We start from the raw sequence: 24,953 nt of genomic DNA, 5'->3' as shown, positions 1-24,953 counted from the left end.
TCTACTTCCAAATACTATATAGACGTTTTTCACTAAGGATTATCTGATAGGATCGAAAACGTTCTGAAAAATTTGTAAATCCATTTTGTAAAACCATTTAATTAATAAAATTGTAATGAAACTTACGAGAATTATCATTATCGCGAGGTATTAAAGTTTTGACCTCTTCTAGCATGCTAACGAATTCTGGAATTTGCCGTCGATATAAAACAATTATGGCCAATAATGGTACTATTCGACAAACTAAATTATTTGTTCGGGATGAAACTGCCAATCTCAGTCCAACATAACCAATGTGCAAACATTTATCTATCTCTGCTCTTCTTATCCTACAATATTTCAAAAGTATCACATACAGAGTTACTTTAATAATATCATTATATTCTTCTACCCAGACTGTCAAAAATAACTATAGTAGCAAAAATAATCGAATGAACTATTTTACAATAAAGTCGTCCCAGGAACGCAACTCATAAGGTCAAAACAAGATTCAATTGACAAATTATCCCTAACTTCAAGTCATTTATTATTATAAAGAAGAAACTTGATTGTAACGTTTTCAAGTACGGTTTTCAAATTGAACAATTTATCAAATGAATAATTACAAATTATTATAAATTAATAGTGAAACTTAAAAAATTTAAAGTTAATTTGATTGCATAAGGTCACTGGTCTTTCTCTAAAGTCTTCCACAATAATTTAAAAAGAGGTTTATGGGGGCAATTGGGATTAACTTGTGTGTTTAAGCAACAATCAGGGTTCAATTAGGGTGTCGGCCGATATGCGCTCGACCGTTTTGCGCCCTTACCTGAAATCGGCCGGTTTGCGCTTTAACACTTTCTTAATGGAGATGTATAGCTAATTATTTTCTTATATCGACGTTTAATTTTATTCTACCATAACGATCAGGTAACGGATAGGCTAGTAAAATTAGTTATAAAAAATCATAAAACTTTAAAAAAATAAAAATAAACCATCTTCCCTTTCACACTTTCATTCAGGCTTAGGACTGTCATACATAATATAAACATTGACGTGTTTAGGAGATGTTTTTTTTTTTTTTTTCATTTTTTTCGTTTTTTTTTTAATTTGTTAATTTTTTTTTGTTTTTTTTATACAGTAAAATACAAAAAATTCTTGGGAATAAAAAATTGTCTATTTATTGCAGCTTCTGGATATATGCCAATGTCCTTAAACACAACCTTAAGTCCCTTGTATCTTTATATTTCTGTAAAGTTTTGGATATTCTTTCATCAAGATTAATATATGTTTTCTTGCGCCGCTTTCCTTCTAGAATGAAAGTAAATCGATCATAAAGGTGATCACAATATTCTGCTTCTTCCAGGCACTTCAATAATTGGAATACATTGGGATGTGGTCTCATTAATTTATTCAGACGATGATTCCAACCTTCTAAAACGTTATTACTGCGATGTCGTTGATCATGGTAATTCCACATTTCCTTGGTAATGTGAGTATTTTCTAACCATTGTTTGACAAAGTAGTCATTAAACTGTTACATTTTTTCAGAAATAGGAGAGGTTTCTTGAATGCATAACCAGACATCATCGATATCTTCTATGGGTAGATACGCTAACGCAGCACACATTCTTATGTGCAAACGTATCTCTTCGTTGTCAGTGTATTTAGAAACAAGTCCAATATTTTGAACATTTTTCCATACACATTGATTGAAATGAAAATTACAACCAGAAATTTTGGCTTCGGGAAAATAATTTTCTAAGGTACCAATCACTGTCTGTTCAAAATCCAGTTTTATAAGAGATGGTTTCCAATTTGGTAGTTTCTCTTTCATTGGTGAAAATAACATATCGTATGTCTCTTTGGTTTTGTTAGGAAGTAACGCAAATATCAATGGTATTATAGTAAAATATATACGGTATATATTTGACTAAATTGCTTACTGCAGCTTTTGAACGTTCCATCTATAAATACAGTTTCCTTACTGTTAACCAAAATCTCCCTAGCTTTGTTGCTAGCAAACACCAAGATTCTGTATCCCGAGGGAGTGGTCTTGTCGATAAATAAAAATTTCGTTTTGTCGCTCATTGTAATAATTTCTTCTGGAAATACTATTTCGGATGCTGCCGCTGGATTTGTGAGCAGCCCACGCGCACGTTTTCTACAATCGTTTAAACCACTTTTCACTGAAGAGAATTTTGGGATGTCTCTCACGAAATCCAGTCCTTGACTATATAATGTTTGAAATTCATCTTGATATATTTTTGACATCGGCAAATAACTATTGTCTTCCCTAGCTCTTTTTCGAGCATTGAAGACATACTGCTTTACTTCTGTCGCTGCAACACTCGGCTTACACAGATGTTCGACTTCCTTAATTATTGTGTTATTATCCATAATTATGTGGCCTCGACATTTTTTAGTTTTCTCTTTCAAAAACTCGTAAAAACCGAACTATCTTTATTTGTTTTTTTTTATACGAAAACTGTACCCTTTATACAATGCACATGGTTTTTCCTTCGAAGTTTCAATAATTTGCACATCCATTTTTAAAACACTAACTCACACTAACTCACACTGATTCACAATAATTCTTGATCCTACTATCTCAAAGAACGCAATAGAAATGATCGCAATGATTTTCAGGTAATTTTTCTGTTACCATACTCTTTGTTAATGACTTAAAGTAGTTACCAGTTCGCATTATCAGGTAGAAAGGAAAGTTAGTTCCAGCGATCTCTCATTTTGGGAATTCTAGTTACTAATTATATCTAAACAATTAACTTCCAGGTAGAAGGATTATAAACAAAGGTATTAAAGATAAAAGAACACTCTGTTGTTCGACAGTATTAGAAAAATTTAATAATTTTGTTAGTTTTGATTTGACATTTTTTTTCAAATCTAAAGGAAAAAGATGTTTCTGTTTATTTGACATGTTAGTTTGTTCATTGCAGGTTCACCAGACTATTATTGTAGAATGAAATTAAAATTATATTGCAAGAGAGCGCAAATCGGCCAATTAAGAAAACTATAGTAGTTAGATATTTCTATTATGAAAATTGCAAAGCGCACACCGGTCTATTTCAGGTAAGGGCGCAAAACGGTCGAGCGCAAACCGGCCGTATTCTTTAATTCCATTTCCTTCAATATCTCAAGAAAAATTTTTATTTGGAATATTATGTAAAAATTTACTGTTTTTTGAAGGAGAAAAGAAAAGAAAAAGGAGAAAGATTATTAAATTTCGTGTGACGTCCAAAGATTGATTTATGTGTGTTATTAAAGATGTTTTTTGATTTTCTGAGTTAGGATTCCTATTTTTTTTTCTTAGCTTTCTATCGTCCATTTTTGGACATAAGCTTCTCCAAAATCTCTATCCTAAGCAACATGCTTCCAATTTTTCATTTTACCCGACATTATCGTCTACCCAACTTATATGTGGTCTTGGTCGTATACCTTTGAAAGGTCTCCAATGTTGTGTTGTGGTATTACAACGTTGGTCTTCTGATCTAGCAGTTTGACCTACAAAGCTCCATTTGAGTTTGGCAATTTTTGTTGTGATATCCTCAACTTTTGTTTTTAATCTTAACCAGTCGCTCCTCTTTGTATCTGACAGTAGTATACCTAAAATTGCTCTTTCCATTGCCCTTTCTATTCTGGCTAGTTTATTCACATTTGCCTTGGTTAGTGTCTAGCATTGACATTCATATGTTTTTATAGGAAGGATGCACTGAAACGATAAGGTTCTAATTGTGTCTGGTTCAACTATGGAAGATGATGAAGCTGTTGGTTTAGATTTAATATTAGTTTCTGAAACAGTATTGGATAAAGAAGCTTGAGTATTAATTTTTATTTCTAACTCAACTATTTAGCCTTTCTAATTTTGTTTTATTTTATTTTCTAAATAGATTATTATATTGTTCTGTTGTTCTTCTGATTTATCTATTTTACCTTATTAATCTTTTTTTAAGCCTCTTTTTACTTTTACTTTCACATTTCTATGCCTCTCTTTTTTCCATTCCTCCTCTTGTCTTCTCCTTCAGCTTTCAGTTTCCTGCCAACTTCCTGTTTTTATATACATTTTCTGACATTCCAGACATTATTAAACATTTTTGGATTTTTCAATGACATCCCAATAATACTAGATTTCTTTAATATATTCTCTTTTTCGACAAGGGACTTTTTCTATATCGAATTAGTCTCTTGGATTTGTCGTAACAATACATTGCTATTTTCTAGTACTATCTAAACGAACTGATTATTAAAAAAACTTCGACGAACCAAAATCAAGTAACTTAGATACAATAAATAATTTTAAACAAATTAGTTTATGAATAAGCTTAAGTTATGTAAGATGTCCTAACCTGTCTCTAAAAATCGCATAATAGAGGCGAGCCAGTGCTTTGAGTTCGTCTACCTCAACCTGTGTCTTTTTTCTATGACAAAAACTAAGGGCAAACACTTCTAAGTATATGCTTAACTTGTATTGTCCAAGAGTTGATTGAACATATATTAAATTTGCGTAAGCTATGCATACTTTTTCAAAATCCGATTCTGACTTCAATGCTCTAGATAGGCTCCACATTGCTGCCATTTCCGCTTCATTCCATCTTCCTTTACTCTTAAAAAATATATTGATATTTAACTATTATTATTTTATCTTTAATATACATATAATACATCAGAATTATTAAACGTTTATTATTAAGCTTTTGCTTAATATTATTAATAGGTTATTAAGGTTTCGCCAGAAGATTTAATCTTTTACACATTTCGCATAGCCCAGAGGACGAAAAAACGATAGATATTATATCGTTGTCGTTCATTGCCGCCAAAGCAGGTGGCGCCTCTGTACGCTAACCACTGTAGTGGTGAAGCTTTAGGAAACATTCGTTGGACTTTCCGAGTTTCAAATTATATCAGATCAAGTGTCTGATGAGGGTGGGATAGGCCGACATGATTTAACACTTTATTGATACCGATCCGAAGCACGGGAAGTTTAACGAATTTGTCCTTCTAGGTCATATATATATATATATATATATATATATATATATATATATATATATATATATATATATATATATATATATATGTTCGGAAAGATTTCCGCGGTTAGTACAATTAAACTTAGAGCTAAGATTAATATTATTATAAAAATTAATATTAAACTCACCAGTCTTCCGGGTTGAACCGCGTCGATATCCATTTTGCCGAGCTTTCGACATCCTCTCTGATGTCTTCTTCAGGGCTTCCGAGGTCTCAGTCTCCCGAGCCCCCAGACACTACTACACTCACTAGTCACTTCTAGTTCACTCACTAGTAGTAGTAGTGTAGTAGTGAACTAGTGAGTGAACTAGAAGTGACTAGTGAGTGTAGTAGTGTCTGGGGGCTCGGGAGACTGAGACCTCGGAAGCCCTGAAGAAGACATCAGAGAGGATGTCGAAAGCTCGGCAAAATGGATATCGACGCGGTTCAACCCGGAAGACTGGTGAGTTTAATATTAATTTTTATAATAATATTAATCTTAGCTCTAAGTTTAATATATATATATATATGTATATAGACATACATTACTTACTAAAAAGTACTTGCATAAAAAACCTAAACATTCAGATACGTTATTATTATATTCAGCATAATCCTCGTCCACTTTTTTGGATGCAGTTGTTCGTCCTAAGTAGTATTTTACTTTTTGCTTCATCTTAAATACAGTACTGTAAATTTTTTTAGTGCTCGGTCTTTTGGGAAATCTTATACTATACAATTTCAAGGCTTCTAGAAAATAGTTGTAAGATTCATCATCGTCGACTTGCATTCTAGCGTATCCCAATAATGCGAACAATTTTCCTTTTTTCAAATCGACCATCCAGTCCAATTCGAACTGGTCTTTCATTGGACCCTGCAAAAATATTTTTTGTTTAATAAGCTTTTTTATTCTAGTGGTTTCAAATTATTAGTAGTTTTTACTATTTCAATAGGGTTTATAAATAAAATCACACTCTAGTTTGTGCAAATATCGTTTGAAAAATTTAAATATTTATTTAAATAGTTAATGATGGTTTAAAATTCCCGCAGATATTTTACTTAGGCCTTCAGCTCGCCCTCAAAAAGTACTCTGATATTCGAAAACCGGCAAGGGTAAGATATCTGAGTGAAATCAATTGCATTTGGTAACAGAAAAAGGTATCTTCAGTCGAGTTTTACCCAATTTTTACAGAGTAAAACATTTTTTATAGCAATTATTTGGGAAAGTATGTGGTATTTATTTTCATATTTTTCCATTTAATATTTTTCTTTTCCTGTACTATAATGCGATCTAATTTAATTGTATATTCTATCGACTTTGCTTTAAAATATATTGTTTCCGGTTATTTCGTAAAATCGCATTTTACTTAGTAATACTAATTTTACATACTACCTGTAGTACTGTAGTAGTGAACTAGTGAGTGAACTAGAAGTGACTAGTGAGTATTATAAAAATTAATATTAAACTCACCAGTCTTCCGGGTTGAACCGCGTCGATATCCATTTTGCCGAGCTTTCGACATCCTCTCTGATGTCTTCTTCAGGGCTTCCGAGGTCTCAGTCTCCCGAGCCCCCAGACACTACTACACTCACTAGTCACTTCTAGTTCACTCACTAGTGAAGTAGTAGTAGTAGTGAACTAGTGAGTGAACTAGAAGTGACTAGTGAGTGTAGTAGTGTCTGGGGGCTCGGGAGACTGAGACCTCGGAAGCCCTGAAGAAGACATCAGAGAGGATGTCGAAAGCTCGGCAAAATGGATATCGACGCGGTTCAACCCGGAAGACTGGTGAGTTTAATATTAATTTTTATAATAATATTAATCTTAGCTCTAAGTTTAATATATATATATATATATATATATATATATATATATATATATATATATTCTTTTTTCTTATTCTTATATATATATATATATATATATATATATATATATATATATATATATATATAGCGTTGAATAGCATATGCGGCTTCACACAGCAATAACGTAGCCGCCTGTCCGAGGTACAGATACTCAAATTTGCTGTGATGCCGCAATGGCATCTCATGGCAGCGAAGGTGTTAAAAGTATTACTTTTTTTGTAACCTTCTTATCATATTTTAGCCAAGTATACAATTTTTTATATGCTTGCTAAATAAGCATTTTAGCCTACTAAGTGATATTTTATTTGTAACTGAAATTCATAGAAAATAAACAGGACTTTATTTTAGTTATAACTTTACCAAAAAGATATTGAAAACTTATAGTTACCAAATCCCTAAATAAATTCTTATCTATCTAAAAGTTCACCCACTTATTCAGTCCCAGAAGGAGACCAAGTAGTAATGTAATAAACATTGTAAAACTATTTTAAAATAAAACAAATATAACTATAAAATGGTCACTTACTTCTAATAATTTTAAAGCTTCCTCTAAAACTTTTATAGCTTGGGCTATATTTTGATTTTGAATACAGACATATGCGTATTCTACAGTAGCGCTTAAGTTTTTGTCAGCCAATCCTAGAAACATAGCAATAATAATATCATGTCCTATTTTTACTGGTAATAAGCCACGGTTTTACTTCTATAGTAACAACAAGTATATTTGGACATTTCGACTTTTGGAATCGTTCTCTAAATATAAAACATTAAAAATTAAAATAATATGTATAATGTAAGTACTTTTGCTCTTAGAGCATCTTCAGAGGCATCTGAAATAAGCCAAGAAACGTTTTTTAAAGAAAAGTAGCTAAGCACGTGGTGTTCGTGTGTATCAAGGTATAAAAAAATGCTTATTAAAAGCTTAAAACTTCGACATTGACGGGTACTGACTGATTTTTCATACCATCTTTCTATCAATTAGCCCTAGACTTCAGCACAGATCAGAGGTAATGTAAGTCGATAAAATCTCACCAGCTCCGGGGGGTTATGAAAGATGCCCCCATTTTTAGTTTTTATTAATTACCGAAGATAACAGTCTATTGCATTTACCTTTATAAATTTCATGAGGATTGTTATTGTTACTGATGTCCTTCCAATATTTTTCTGTGACCAAACAATGTTTTTCTAACAACTTTTTATTAAACTGATGATGGAATGATTCAATTCCGAAAAGATCTTCTTTAAAATAAAAGTTTTAAGCATTTTTTTTATACCTTGATACACACGAACACCACGTGCTTTGTATTCAATAGGTGTACTAGCCACTCCTGGATATCTCCACTTTATGGTTTTGTTCAAGTTTCACTTTTAATTTTAAAAGTGGCTAACTTCGAAAAAACTCGAAGTTGATGGTTAATAAAAAAAATTTAGATAACGTTTTAGAATTATTTCGTCAAAAACTGTTGGCTATCCAGCAGATTAATGAATTTTATAAACATTAAATACATTTGCACAAAAACTACATTGTGGGTATAGGAAGAAGACAGAATGGCTTTTGGTCTTAACGGAAATGTTAAGGTGTCATCGGGAAAAACCAACTGATGAAGGTGATGATGATGATGTTTACGTCTTAAGTTTAAGACCATGCAGAATTTTTCTTCTTCTTCTTCATGTGCCGAGGTCGATTATCGAGCGTTGGCTATCAAATTGACTATAGTAATTTTGTTAACGACAGGTCGAAAAAGAGATGCTGAGGATCTGTTAAACCAATCTCTCAGGTTTCTAAGCCATGACGTTCTTCTTCGACCTGGCCCTCTTCTTCCGTCTACTTTGCCTTGTATTATTAAATGGAGTATATTATATCTCTCTGGGTGGCGCATAACATGACCAAAATATTCAAGTTTGCGATTTGTAACTGTTTTGACGACTTCCGTAACTTTTCCCATCCGACGCAAAACAACTTCGTTACGAACTCTTGCAGTTTCTTGAGAAGTGTATCCGTCAAAGTCCAACCTTCGACACCATACAAAAGAGTAGAGAACACATAATATCTCACTAATCTTATTTTCAGACTTAAAGTAATATTGTTTCCTCATAACAGTTTCTTCATCTTAAAGAATGCAGCTCTGGCCTTCTCTATCCTTATTCTAATTTCTTTGTTCATGTCCCAGTTCTCATTTAGATTACAACAGAATTTTTCTTATCTAAATTGATAATAAGAGAATTATACACATTTCCAACATAACGATACATCTGTACATAAAACATTCCACTTCATGAACTAATTTCTCGAGTGGTAGTTGGATAGTTGCATACGTATACGTGAAGTGATATTTAAATATATGTGCCTCAAAAGAAGAATAAAATATTTTATGTTTTATTTATGATATTTACATTTTTGTCAAAAATTATTATTTAAGTCAGAGTCATTAATAATTTTTAACGGATATTCTATCATTTATTGTTACACATTATACACGTATAAATTACACATTTAGTTAATAATTTTGTATTTTAGCCAACAAAAAAAAATTGGCTCTATTAAACATTCACTAATGTACCCCATCAATTTTGTCATCTTGCTGGCCTCATTGGAAATAAACAGATGCACTACATAATACAAATATGAATCGTATTGTAGCTAGAAGAAACTCACCTGAACCTTTGCAATGATAAATTAGTTGGGAATACATTGTACATAAAATCATATGGCAGGTACATTTTGAATAATTTGTTGTAGAAAAGGTACGCATCAAGTAGAAGTTATCTTTCCATCGTTTAACCATCGATAATCCTGTTTCATTTATTTTTATCCCAAATATTTCTAAAATCAAAATAATGATATTCTAATTATAAAATATGTCATATCTTAACTTAGGCTATGGCTCCACGAGCGACAGATTGTCGCTAGCAGTAGCAGTAAAATTACGGCGGCAGTAAAGCAGTAAAATCATGGTTCCACGAGCGACAGTTTACAGCGCGCATATCGCCGCGTTTTGGTCTTGTAGTGGCTCCATGAGCGTTACTATGACGCAGCTACAATCAGTGGTATCTTGTCCGTTTATATAGTGTCCGTGTATATAGCAGATAAAATAAATAAATAAATAAGTAAAATAAGTTCAGACCGATAAAAGTTGCTTTAATATTGGCATTGCGTCGTCGATGTAGGGTTAAAAAACAACGGAAATGGTGGATTCACCCTGTTCTAGTGCCTAGACAGACACAGGGAAATTTTTTTCTTTTACACAACAAATTAAAAGAATATCCTGACAAGTTTTTTGAATATTACAGGATGTCAGTGTCTTCTTTTAATTTTTTATTATGTGAAATAGAAGATGTCATACGAAAACAGGATACATCAATGCGTGATAGCCCAGAAGAAAAATTAGCAATTACCTTAAAGTAAGATTTCAAATTACATATTTTATAATCCTATACATGTATCTACCTAAAAATAAAATATTTAACTATTTAACTTTCATTAGAATAAAAATGGGCCGCCACCACTTCTTACCTCTGCGTATTCTGTAATTCGCTACTGAATTATCAAGTAGATCGACGGCTCCCATATGTCAATTATATTCATTTATCATATTGGGTTGATGTAATAAATCTTCCTTTTCCAATATCTAACTTGCTTTTTTATGTTACAATAATTAAAAAAAATCTGATGCGGCATAAAATCTGCTTTGTTGCATTTCTTTATTTATGAATCACGCCGAGCTATCGAAAATGAAACATTAGTACTGAAGGATAATAAAATTTTACTATAAACAATAATTATTAAAATTTTATTTATATGATATGATTAGACAATCACTTATATAGAAATGAATCACAAGTTCGAAGAAGAAAATCCAAAAAATAGATTTTCGAGAAATCAATAAAAACTGTTTATTCTCTCTATTCAACTTTTTCTTGTTTAATAATGACATCTATTATAAAATACAGTTTGATACTGTTAATTGGGATTAAAAAAAAAACATCCATTGATTTTTGTTATCTAGAATACCGATAAAGAAAATATTGGATTTATTTCTTTCTTAGAACTTATAATTGTTTGTTCTGATTTGAGACAAAAAATTGTATGAAAAAACTTTAAAGTAATTTATAAAAACAAAGAAACGACTTAAAAAACACAGAGAAATAAAAAAAAACAAGAACAAAAATATCCGATTAACTGGCAATTACCGCTACAAGCGACAAATTACTGCTAGTGGAGCCACAAACGCGTTGCAAATTACTGCTAAAAAATAGGTCCGGATCTATTCGAACGCGAAACGACCTTGACGACGCGTCTCGGTCTCGAAACGAAGCGACAATCTACAGCGCGTGGAGCCACTCAGTATCACTGCTGTTGTTTTTATTTATCAAGCTACATTTTACTGCTACTGCTAGCGACAATCTGTCGCTCGTGGAGCCATAGCCTTAGAAATGTCGTATCTAAACTTCAGATTGTTTAGCTGTAGTGATATAGATTTCGTATTAAATAACAAGATAAGGAGTAAAAAAATATATATTGTTGAGGCAGAACACATTCCTAGAGTATAATAACAATTGTATATTATATTCAGATTATAGAAGCCGTGATTTCAAATTTGTTCCTGAAGTTTCGTCCACAAATGCAGAAGACTGTATCAGTAGGTCAAATATGTAAGCTTCTCTCTTTCTGTGCTATTTGTAAAAGTCGTGTGCGCCCCAGGATCAGTTGGTTGTCCCGGATCGGTACTGTATCTATCAATGTATCTGGCAGATTTTTGTATTTCATTGTGTTTAGATAGACATTCTGTTTAGATGCATGGTTTTCTTGGCGATGGTATGTTCTGTAATAGCTTATTTTTTTACACTCGTCACTCCATACTGAGGAGTAGGCAGATTGAGACCTCAGTGCCGATTGACAGTTTTTGTATTTATACAGAATACGATACTGGTCCGTTACTAGTAAGGGGAGTAGGCAGATTAAGCCCCCGAACTCGAACGAAACCGTATCCATCTTGAAAATGGCTCCAAAATGGGTGCCGAAACGTCGAGCAGTCAATTCACAACGCGGTTCTCACCAGCATACAGAGCTTCACCGGAAGGAATCTATCAAACTGTATTAAATCTCACAAAAGTGACTGTAGAAATAAAAAACCATCTTGTGCTTTAGCAGAGCATGTAATCGACAAAGACCATATTATGGATTTTGATAACATTAAAATTTTATGTAATGAAAGTAATAAATTCAAAAGGACTTTTTTAGAAATGATTTGTATTAGCGGAAGTGATAATAATTTAAACAAAGGATCAGAAATTCAAAATCTAAGCAAAATTTATAATTATATTATTTCTCTATAGTTTATTCATTAAAATATCACATTTTAATTTAATATTCCATATACTTGTTACATTGTTTAGTCATCTATCAATGATGAATAAATCTTCTTTTTTATTACTAAATAAAAAAGAATTTTTTAAACAAAATTTTATTTTTTGGCAATATAATTGTCAAAAATGAAAATTGTAAGTTGGCCTTCATGACATTGATACTTATTTGTAATTGGTCGCTATTCTAACTTATTTATAAATTCAATTATTTTTGTTAAAAAAGTTTTTCAAAATTACTAAATTTAGAGAAACATTCATTGGATATTTTTTTAAAATAGTTTTTAAGATGTTTACCAATTTAGATTTACTAACAAAACTAATTTTATTTGGTGAGTTAAAATTTATTTTTCTAGTTTCACTTTGTAAGATTTTTTGTATTTTTTAGAAGCTCTTGATAAAGATTGTAAACACAATTGGAAGCTTGACATAAAGAATAGTTTACCAATAGCCCCTTTTATTGACTCCAACCCATAAAAAACATATTTATATATTTTTTCCAAACGAGTCACAAGTACTTTTTTCTTATTTCTTAGAGTATTATAATAACTTGGATTTATAATAAAAATCTTACAGTAAGTGTTAAAAGTAATAATTAAACTTTCATCACTTTTTATTCTTTATTTTCTCATTGTTACTTGCATTTTTTTAAAGATTTTTATCTTTAGATGGTTTTATTATATTTCTTTCTTTAATGCATCCACCTATATTGAATTTTGTCATCTGTTTTTTCAACTTGGCTATTTTCTTTCACTATTTTTGTTGATTTTCTTAATTTTCTTCCTCTTAGTGCAAGCAATATTTTTTGCAGGTCTCAGTATTGCTGCTTTATCCATTATTGCTTTTATAATTTTATGAGTCGCTATCCGATATAGCTGTATCTTTTACCATTTTTACGTTCTTAGGGGCGAGTATTTAGCCATTTCCGCTTTATTATCGTATAGTTAATTTGGTTCCAAACCTTATTTGTATACTTGAATAAGCTTTAACTCATTAGATTTAAAAACACCTACATCATCATTTAACCCGGATCTATCCACTGCTGGATATAGGTCTCCCTCAGTCTTTTCCATGTATTTCTGTTTTGTGCTGTTTGCATCCAATTTTTGTCGATCCGTTTTATGTCATCAGACCATCTTTTTGTGGACGACCTCTACTTCGATGTGCTTCTTGTCTCGGTCTCCACTGTATTATTCGCTGTGTCCATCTGTTATCCGACATTCTAGCTATGTGCCCCGCCCAGTTCCACTTAAGGGTCATAATTCTTTCTATGGCATCTGTCACTCCTGTTCTCCGTCTTATTTCCTTGTTCGTGATCCGATCCCTAGAAATGCCTAACACCGATCGTTCCATGGCTCTTTGGGTAACACAAATTTTATTTCTTACTTTCTTGGTTAGTGTTAATGTCTCTGCACCATATGTAAGTACTGGCAACACGCACTGATTAAAGACTTTTCTTTTAAGACACATAGGCAGTTCTGATTTAAGAACATAGCTTAGCTTGCCGAATGCCACCCAAGTGAGTCCTATGCGGTGGCTTAGTTCGCACGTTTGATTATCTCTTTCTATGCGTATCTCATATCCTAAGATCTTATATGAGGTGGTTTCTTCAATATGCATGCCATTTACTGAAATCTTTTCGCTTAACACAAGATTTATCATGATTTGTGTTTTTGTGTGGTTGATTTTTAATCCTACTTGTAGGGAGGCTGGGTATAGTTTCTCCAGTTGCGATACTGCATCATCGATTCTGTCAGCAAAAAGGACAATATCGTCAGCAAACCTCAAATGACGAAGCATTTCTCCATTGACATTAATTCCTTTTTCACTCAGATTTGCGTTCTTAAACATATGCTCTAATAATGTTGTAAACAATTTTGGCGAAATTGTGTCTCCCTGTCGCAGTCCCCGTTTTATTTTAAATACGTTGGTCTTTTTATCTGCCAGTTTCACACTTGCTGTCCCATTTTGATAGATGTATTTTATCATGTTTATATAGCGATCATCTATACGGCACTCTGTTAAGGCTTTTAACATCTTTTGATGACTTATTGTGTCGAAAGCTTTTTCGTAGTCAACAAATATCATGACTAATGGCTTGTTATATTCAACACTCTTTTCTATTAAGTTCTTAATTACTTGTAAATGATCATTCGTGCCATATCCTGCTCTAAAACCTGCTTGCTCTCTTGGCTGATAGAAATCCAACTTACTTCCTAGCCTGTTGATAATAACTCTTGTAAATGGCTTATATACTTGTGACAACAAGCTAATGGGGCGGTAGTTTCTAAGGTCGCTGATATCTCCCTTCTTATGAAGTAAGATGATTTCCGCGTTGTTCCACTGCGTCGGTGTTATCGCTTCGCACAGACATTTAGACTTCGCACAGAAAAACACCTACATACAAATACTATTATGTATTACTTACGTGACTCAAGACTTGTAATATCTCGGCCACTTGAAACACTAGAAAAAAAAGATACGGTATCTTTGTGTGTTCTTCCAATATCTCGTGACTTTCCAGAAGTTAAGCTCTCCAACGTTGTAAACGAGGAACTCTGAAGTATTTTAGCTACGCCAAAAGAATCAATTATGCTGGGCGTTTCAGAAACCAAAAATTTCTTTTCCTTTTTTGAGATAATTCTTAATGTGTGATCTACCCTCGTACCACCTATCTGTCTGTTAAAATATCCATTTCCACATGATCTGCACCTAGAAATCAATATATTTATGAATCTAAATAAAACAAAAAGTAGTATTTATAGCGGCGGGATACGGTCAACAATACAGTCTGTTGGCTAAATCGTGCTAAATATAATGTTACAGGAAAATAAATTCAGGCATCGATTGCCCGAAAATTATTTCAGGCCAAAATAATGAAAATACCTTTGGCAATGTAACAAAAATTATACTGAAGTGATTGCACAGGAAAAATGTTCCGAAAGCAAACAGAGCCTCTACTCGAAATGCTTGATAAGGACTATTTTAAGACGAACAACATTATAGGTTATAAAACTCAGGATAGGGTCTGAAAACTAGAAAAAAGAAAGTAAGAAAGAAAACAAGAAACGGGCGAAAACTAGAAAATATCACTTGGGAAGTTCAGACAGCTTTAGAAGAGACAGGAAGAAGTTTGATGACCGGTTTATTTAATAAGATTGTAAAAGGGGGACAATGATCGATAAATGAAGAAGCAGTATATTGCAAACTCTATTGAAAAGTTCTACGCCGATCTGTACCGTTCCAGAAACGATTTCCCTAACTCATCAAAGCAGAAAGGCAGATAACAAATGTCAACTCAGAAGTAATGCCGGAAATAAGCCACGAAGAAATAAAAAGAGCAGTGAAAGAAATAAAAAGGAATAAAGCTCCTGGAAGCGATGGAATCCCAGCAGAAATGCTGAAGAAAGGAGGAGAAGAAGCCATCACATATCTAAAAATACTATTTAATAAATGTCTATTCCAAGGCAATATACCCGAACAATGGAATACTGCTAAAACAATACTAATACACTAAAAGGGAGACACCAAAGATCTGAAAAATTATCGACCAATTTCACTTGTCACAACTTTACAAAACCTTTACAAAGATTATTACAAACAGCTTAACAACTAAATTTGACGGATATCAACCAGTAGAACAAGCCGGATTTAGAAAAGGGTACAGCACCTGTGACCATCTATATACTTTAAAAATCCTGATAGAAAAGACTAACGAATACAATCTCCCATTATGTCTGGCTTTTATAGATTATGAAAAAGCTTTTGATAGCGTAGAACTGTGGGCAACAGAAGAAGCATTAGTCAACAACCGGATCGACTCCAGATACAGAATATTGATACATAATATTTACGAACAAGCTGAAATGATAGTGACGTTGGGTAATGGAATCGAAACAAGACCAGTAAAAATCAACCGAGGAGTAAGACAATGAGACATAATATCTCCAAAATTATTTACAGCTGCCCTAGCAGATACCATTAAATGAATAGACTGGGAAAATAAGAGAATCCCTATTAACGGGAGATACTTGAACCATCTTAGATACGCAGATGATGTAGTACTAATAGCCGACACGTGGAATGCACTGAATACGATGATTGAGGAGTTACACATAGAATCCCTGAACAAAGGACTGAAAATGAATTTCAGCAAAACTAAACTAATGTCAAACAAAGACGACAAACATATGATAAACATCGAAGGGACAGAGATAGAACACGTAGATGAATATACATATTATCTAGGTCAAAATGTCAAGGTAAGCAAAGAAAATCAGACTACCGAAATAAGCAGACGTGTAAAAATGAGATGGGCAGCATTCGGAAGACTCTCATACGTACTTAAAAATAAAAATATACCTCAAAGACTGCGAACCAAAGTATTTAATTTCTGTATCCTACCTGTACTTACATATGGAGCTCAAACCTGGACATTCACTAAAATAAACATGGAGAAGATCAGAAAAACTCAGAGAGCTATGGAACGACTGATGCTGGGTATCTCACTCAAAGACCATAAAACCAATGAAAACATTCGCAATAGAACAAAAGTAAAAGATGCTGTCGAACTGGCAGCTAAACTGAAATGGAAATGGGCTGGACATAACGAACGTCTTACGGATGGCCGATGGAATAAAGAAATCGGGAACTGGCGGCCATATGAAGCCAAAAGACCACGAGGAAGACCGCAAATGCGATGGAGCGACGATATTAAAAGAACTGCAGGGCCAATGTGGAAACGTTTTACAAACAACAGAGATGAATGGCGAGAATCAGGAGAGGCCTATATCCGGCAATCCGAATAAAGAAAAGGGCTTAAAAAAACATGTTACCTTCTCGTTTCTTTTTCTAAATATCGTATAGCTCTTTCATGGAATTCTCTCTTTTGGTTATCTGTTAATAAATTGTATGTAGTCTCTCTAAATTCAGATGAACGAAATCTAAGATAGCCACAGGAGGCATATTTTGGTAGATCTCTGCATGCCTCTAAAATATTTAAATGTAAATATTACTAAAAAAAATGTTTTTAATAAAATCCTTTATAAAAAGGTATATAAAAACCCAGTCGGGCTATGTTAAATAGACAAATCGTTTTCGTAATAAATATTCCATCATCGGTGTCAGGTTAATACATGAATGTAGCCACTAAATATGGGGGTAAAAACCCTTTAAAAATTACTAATTGAAATTTAGTTTACATTATTTCTTGTATAAAATTAAGATGGTAAAGTTACCGTTGGATTGGTAACATGGCGACATATGACTCCTGAGAGTTGCAAGTTGCAAGTCCTGAGACGGTATGTCTACGAGGACTTTCTGAAAGCAAGGCATAGACGATAAGCTCCCATGGTTGATTGAGGTATTATTTTTATAATAGTACTTCAATTCTCTTTGGTAATCTTATCGTTATAACTTTGTTACCAATTACTTGTTGTAAATAAAATCCAATTCTAATGGGAACAAAACGACGGTGGTTTTTATCAGTATGTTCCACAAATACCTGATACGGGCCTGAATCAGTGAGTTGATATTTTCATGATCAAAGTCATAATTATTTACATTTGGGGATATGGTATCTATTTAACTAGCATTCATGTGATTATCATTATTTATATTAATCGAAGGTGGTCCAGCACCACTCTCGTTACCAGTATATTATAATTGCATGGATATAACTCGCATTTCGTTTCGCCATCATATTAATGCCTAAATGGATTGGCGATATTTCCTACACAACTACATCTTAACTATACGAGAGAGGATTGGTAAATATATATTAATTTGTGATGTATCACTACTATTTACAACGGGATAACTTATAGTAGATGACATTACTTATTTAATTAATTATGTGTTTCAGGAACATCAGGATTCTATTAAAAATCGACTCGTTACTAGGCCAAATATGTTTATAAAACTGCTGAATCTACTAGGTTAATCTTAAAGTGTAGCGAAAATATTTTAAGACAAGATACGCATGTCATCCAATACGTGTGCCCTAGATTTCTATCGACAAACAATTATTTATTGCAATAGAATATATTTGATAGTTCTTATATTTTTGGATAACTGTATTTATTTCGCTATTTTTAAGATACGTATTATATATTACTTTTCTGTCTCCAAAACACAACTTTTTCACCAACTTCTATAAACTAGTATCTATTGGTAAACACTACACTGAAAAAACGACGTAGGTCCGATGCCTTCGAATGTAGAAACAAGTCTGGAATATACCAAAAAAACGGCAAAAGTTACTATTGTTTGGGAGAGATTTAAAGAGTTTTTTATAGTATTTGATTTGTAAAAGGTATAATTCATGGCTGGAAATACCTAAACTTTAATTATCAGTACCTGGGAAAGAACTGAAATAAGTCATTCAGAACGCTTACTTTGTCTAAGTACAAAAAAATACTTTACAAAATTACACAATATTGATATAACTCATAACTTTAATGTTTTTAGCGACATAATCTTTAAAAAGTTTATAAACAGGTAATAATTTTTTTTTAATCTAACCTTCAATCTAAAATACTAATAGTAACTCAATATGATATAAAAAAAAGTAAAAGCCCCATTATTGGGATTATAAAATAGCCTACCATCAATAAATAACCCTTTGCAGTCACATTGAACTTCCATATCAGCATTAGGGTCTTTTAGTCTTTCTTTAAAATCAAGACCACCTTCAATGAAATCACCTTTTGCACAGCTGAGAACATGAATTTCAAATAGCTTCTTTACAGCTATAAAAATAAAAAAGGAATTTTATTTTTAATAATTATCAAGGAATAAATGTTATATCAACTTTAAGTTAAAATTAAACTAAATTTTATAGATAAAACGTATCCATATTTTCTATCTATATCACACCTTGAAATATCTTGTAAATTTTGTGAATTATTGACTGTATGCCTTTTCAATGAAGCAGCTTCTGAAGCGCTCTGCACGATCCCGAGGAACAAATAGCATATTAAACTGTTGTGGACAAATTAGGACATCGAAAATGCAGTATACAAAAACAAAAACACGTATCAAACGTGGCTGCAAACAAATGACCCACATGATAGAAGGACATATGCAAGATCAAGCAGAGAAGTAATAAGGTTCGTCTATGTTTATAGACTACTTCAGAGTTTAAACTTCACAAACAAAAAACAAATGATGACAATTGGATCCTACTAAAAAACTTACCCAAATATTAGCACAAAAACTCAACGTGATTTGGGTGGTAAAACAACATCAAAATTTAAAAACATAACCAAGCAATTACGATATATTTTTGAATAAATGTTTTAATAAGAATTTTAAAAAATGTCTGTAGTTTTATACTTTGATGTTTTTATACTTAGGATTTAGTGTTACCACCCAAGTCACGTTGAGTTTTTGTGATAATATTTGGGTTGTAATAGCTTAGTAGGCTTCAATTGTCATAATTTGTTATTTTTTTTTAGTTTAGACTCTAATGAAGTCTATAGACATAGACAAAAGCTTAGACTTTTTTTATACGAACTTTAATTTTGCTTAAGGCTTAATTTTGCAAGACAAATAAAAATTGTTTTAATTAATTGAATCATTTGTTTCGAAAAGGTAACTAATGACACTTTTTGACGCAATATTGCTCACAAATTGTTCCTACACAGTATGTAGTTTGTGACCTTTTCGAACTAAACCAACTGAATTGGTGCAGCAAAGATCGGCTTTCGGCTGACGGTAAAGCCGCGTTTACACGATGACAATTGGCGAGACAATTGTCATTGGACAATTGTCATCACGTGGTTGCGGATTGTCGGAGGCCAGTCCAGTTGAACGAGAAGATGTTTATACGGACCCACTATTGCCATGGCAGTAGACAGTTAAAACATGGCCCACTGCTCGTCATCTGTGGTGTCCGGTGAGGGAACTGGCAAAAAACAAGACAGCACTACTGGCCTACACCGTTCACACGGCGCCAATTGTCGTGACAATTGAGATTTCGAGTGGTGGGGGGGCTTACTGGGCGCAGCTCATTGTCCTTAGTCTACTCCCGGAGACAACTGAATTTTGGGCCAATTGTGAGGGCAGTTGGCAAGGTAATTGGCCTGAAGTGTTTAGACGAAGACAATAATTTCATGCCAGTCAGTTGTCTTCTGACAATTGTCTCGCCAATTGTCATCGTGTAAACGCGGCTTAACGTATTGGAATGATAATATCACGCCAGTTCTTGCAAGTACAGCTAGCTCACTTGACCGTTGTTTATTGTAATACACTAGACTAATTGATGTCGTCTAGTAGCGAGAGTGAAGATGAAATAATACGAAAAAAGAGGAAAGGTGTTGTGAATGCAGACAACTATAAACAAAATTTTATACGAAATAGGGGAAAAGGGGAAAGGAAAAGCTCATATAAATCATGTTGGAAAAGAAGTTCTTCAAAGTAAAACAGGAGTAAACTGTGGGTAAGTAAAAATAGTACAGTTTTTAGAGTGCAGAGTTAAATAGATTTTTTATTATTTTTAGCTGTCTAAAGAAGTGTTGCCATATGTTCTCTTGTGAAAATAAGGCGGAAATTATAGCCAATCATAACCAACTTTTTATCACCGATAAAATCATAAAATATAACTACTTCTATTCCTATTTTAAAGAAAATTTCGATCTTTCGTTTGGCCGACCTCAGGTGGATGTATGTTCACTGTGTGAAAATTTAAAAACAAAGATAGCAGATCCATTTTTAAATGAAAATTCTAAAAGGGTTGCTGTAGCTGAGCTTCTAGTGCATAAAAGAAGAGCAAAGAAATTCTACGCAAAAAAGATGAAATAAGCAGAATGTGCAGAGAAAAAAAGGATGTAATGGCAATAACAATCTACTACATGCAGAATCTGTCCCTTCCCCATATTCCTGTGCAAGAGGTATTTTACTACAGGCAGCTATGGATTTATGAATTTTGTATTCATGAACAACAAAGCTTTTTTTTATTCATACCAAGAAGGAGAATCATTGAAAGGTCCAACTGAAGTATATACATTTTTGCTCAATTTCATTGAAGAACACGTACCCTTAACGGTAACTGAGTTGCATCTTTTCTCAGACCAAAATGGATGCTCCGGCAAAAATAAAAACAATACCGTAGTGCGATTTTTGTTAACGCTAACATCAAGTGGTCGGTTTCAAAATATCACACATTACTTTCAAATCAGGGACATTCTTTTAATGAATGTGATCGAGATTTATATACTCTCATGATGAATATATCTCTCTCATTGAGACTTCTTCAAAAAGTAAAAAAAAATTAGTGTTCACTATCAAAGTGAAAGTAATCGACTTCAAAAAATGGCGGCCACAACCCTATAAGAAGCAAGTTTTGTCAATATCAAGCCATGGCAAGAACATTGCCACTGATAAAAAAGTTTCCTTTCAAGTCAGCAATTTCTATGAGTTTCGATATTCTAAGGAAACTCCTGGCAAAGTAACTGCACTTCCATTTATTGATGGAATAATCTAGGAGTGTTTTGGATTAGCCAAAATACAAGAAAGCAGAGTTAATTTTCCTGACTGCGTTTCATATCCTGCATATTCTGGCAAATTGCCTATTAATCATAAAACAATTGAAGACTTAAAAAAACTGTTGGTGTATATTACAGTAAAAAAAAGGAATATTGGTCCCAGATTGTCACATGGCCTACAACAGAGTAAGTTGAACCAGCAGAAAAGGATTTCTAATTAGTGTATAGTTTATTTGAAGTATTTTCAAAATTATTTTTTTTATATTGTTTGAATTAAACTGAAATAAAATAGTGATTGCTCCATTTTTTCTTGGACTCGCACACATTTGTTTCGAAAAGGTAACATATGCAAAATATATAAACAGATATTCTATTGGTATAATGTACTTTAAGCAATTGACAACCATGGTATTGTGCAAACAAGACATCCACTATCAACTCATATATTTGAAAGATTTTTGTAAATACATCATTTTTGAAGAAAATCAGTTTTTTTGTCTTCCTGTAAACTTTGCATTTATGTACATGTTACCTTTTCAAAATAAGTGATTCAATTAATGATAGGGCTAAAATTTTTTTTGTCTCTAATTATATCTATGATGTGTCCTTTGAGAAGAAAATGAACAAATGGGAAGATAAATGAAATTCAATAAGTTTATGATCGTACGATCGAAGATCGTATATCGTACAATTAAAACATAAACATATACCCTATGCTCTACTACATACGATTAAATCTAAAAGTCTTTACTGTTTATACACCAATTACCAATATTAATTTTGATTCGTACACAAAAAAGAAGATCTCAGAAATTAATTTTATATCTGTTATGAAAACAAACAAACCGAATAAAATGACAAAATTTAGATTGATTGTGTGACCGTTATGTTGTTCTATTTTAAATCAGACTGACCTTTTTCAGTTCACACACTCTTTCTAATGGCTCCTTGATTATATTCTGCTGGCTTGCTGCTGTATCCTTGGATGCTGTGCAAAAACCCCGTTCTCCTGAGCTGTTTGAAAGTCTCTCACATCCACACTAACGCCCCTACAGTGTCTCCAACACCTAATGGATAATCCTATAACATAGGACACGCTTCCTTACTAATTGAAAGGACTTTCACTCTCTCAATTAGCGTTACACATATATGCTACACCGGTTTATAATTTTTCAGGCTGTAACTTCCCTATGAACTATTATGCACTTCTTGCGGCACGTTCGACAGACACTTTAAAACAATATACACAATTATTATTATCATTCACAAGTAAACTTTTTTTCTTGTTACTGCAGGCTATGGCTTCCCAACTTTCAAACCACTCGTTCTACTCTTCAGAACACAATGTCGCTATCCTGCCAGCAGAACTACATTGGCGTCTTTTACTTTTGACCAATCATCACCGAGCATCGTTTACACCGCACCAGTATTTTCAACCAATCACATTTCAACTTATTTAACAGATAACTTTTTAAACGTCACAAATAATATTATTAGGAATTTGCAATTCTCATAAATAAATCTTCGTTTTCGTGTACATCCTTATCAAATAAAAGAATCTAAAAATCGATATGGTTTATCTACCTAAACGCTTCCGTATAATCTATTGTCTTGAATGTTGAATTTTTGTATCGAAAGATTTCTACTTAAGGCCGATTCACATTATAGCTCAGGTCACGCTCCGCTCACGCTCAGCTCAAGGTTCGGTCAAGTATTCTTACACGTATCTTAAATGGTGCTATTCACAGTAAACACAACGCTCACGTTCCGTCCCGCTCTTTTGACCGCGGCGATTCTCCAGGAGAATAGTTTGAACGTGACTTGATCTGAGTGGAGTGGAGCGGCAGGGTAGTGTGAATTAGTAACAGTCAGGTGAAGGTACGATTTTCGCAGCTCGATGGATGACGAACAGTTGATTGAATTGGTGCGCTGCTGTAAGGAATTGTACAACCAGCGAGATAGACTGTATTTTGATACGGTACATAAAATACGGTACAATAAAATTTATGTTTTGTCATTCGAAAGTACTGAAAAAATTTAGTATCATCGTCATAGAGACCTTTATACAGAGTAAAAAACTCCCCTTCTGTTTTCCCTGTTTTTAAAATATTGTGCACCCATATTCTTGGCTGTTTATTGGTTGGCTGAAGCTCTTCTTCGTCCAAACATAAAGCAATGACAGCCAAATCACTGTTAGAAAAATCTTTAAACATGTTAAACAAATTTATATATGCAAAGAACTGTGCCTATTCTCTGAGTCCCGCCAAATTGAATAGTATACCGAAATTCTTGATCGTGAGCGGAGCGTCACCTGAGCGCCTACTGTGAATAGTGTACACAATTCTTGATCGTGAGCGGAACTTGAGCGGAGCGTGACCTGAACGTCTAATGTGAATCGGCCTTTAGGCATTCAAAGAATTTACCCATAATCTCTCTGCCTTTTGGAATTTTCAACAAAAACATTACTCATTTTCAGGGCCGCCCCTAAGGTATTGGCCGCCTGTGTGCAACTTAATATTTGCCGCCCCCCTTCCAACACTTTAGACATACATACTATTATTTGAATAAATGTGCAGAAGATGCATAATATAACAATAATAATTTGTAAATAGATAAATACTTACTTGAACATTTAGACTAAATCCATGATCTAATGTACATATATTATCCTAATGTATATCCCAATATCCCATCCTAATATCCTAATTTAAACGTCCTTTATCCTAATTTAATAACCACGATCCAACGTCCAGAATATGTATATCCTAATATCCTAATTTAAACGTCCATTTAATTAAAATAAACCGTGAATAGAAACATAAACACATAAAAAAACTAAAACCGCACTTTTCTGGCTTTCGTCTCGGAAAACTTTTTGACAATATCTTTAATATCCAATGCTGAGGAAAATTTTCAACAACAAATTGAACTTCACTTGGATTCATATTTGCAGGCCATTTTCCGGGATCATCTGAAACCAAGTATATGCTGGAGCTTCCTATACTGCAATCCAGATTAACTGGAAAATTAATTGTTCTGTCTTGGTTGGTGGTTTCAGATTCAGGCGTTTCAGCATCAGCACTCGCACTATCGTTATTATTGTCATCAAATCCTCCGTCTCTATCCGCAGGAATATTCAATTGTTTGGTACTTTTTTCTATGGTTTGGACTTCGCTTGACGTTGAAGGTCCTAAATTTATATCGGAGTCTTCTATATTTTCATGTATGTTT

General features: G+C 33.2%; 1 protein-coding gene across 5 annotated transcripts in view; it reads right to left on the bottom strand.

Moving 5' to 3' along the window:
- Positions 1 to 24,953, bottom strand: part of LOC140446071 (adenylate cyclase type 10-like) — a 77,720-nt gene that overhangs the window by 12,716 nt on the left and 40,051 nt on the right. For 3 of the 5 annotated variants that reach the window (XM_072538590.1, XM_072538592.1, XM_072538594.1), the window contains 8 exons: positions 18,843 to 18,986; positions 17,073 to 17,226; positions 14,666 to 14,949; positions 9,530 to 9,697; positions 7,400 to 7,512; positions 5,561 to 5,881; positions 4,344 to 4,600; positions 127 to 329 (listed from right to left, as the gene is read on the bottom strand). In XM_072538590.1, the coding sequence (XP_072394691.1) occupies positions 127 to 329; positions 4,344 to 4,600; positions 5,561 to 5,881; positions 7,400 to 7,512; positions 9,530 to 9,697; positions 14,666 to 14,949; positions 17,073 to 17,226; positions 18,843 to 18,986 (1,644 nt within the window). The remainder of the gene's footprint in view (positions 1 to 126; positions 330 to 4,343; positions 4,601 to 5,560; positions 5,882 to 7,399; positions 7,513 to 9,529; positions 9,698 to 14,665; positions 14,950 to 17,072; positions 17,227 to 18,842; positions 18,987 to 24,953) is intronic. The other 2 variants (XM_072538591.1, XM_072538593.1) reach the window with 2 other exon arrangements.

The sequence above is a fragment of the Diabrotica undecimpunctata genome, chromosome 7, assembly GCF_040954645.1.
Source record: "Diabrotica undecimpunctata isolate CICGRU chromosome 7, icDiaUnde3, whole genome shotgun sequence".
Lineage (NCBI taxonomy): Eukaryota > Metazoa > Arthropoda > Insecta > Coleoptera > Chrysomelidae > Diabrotica > Diabrotica undecimpunctata.
Note: the sequence above shows the minus strand (reverse complement) of the source record. Positions and strands in the feature narration are given on the sequence as shown.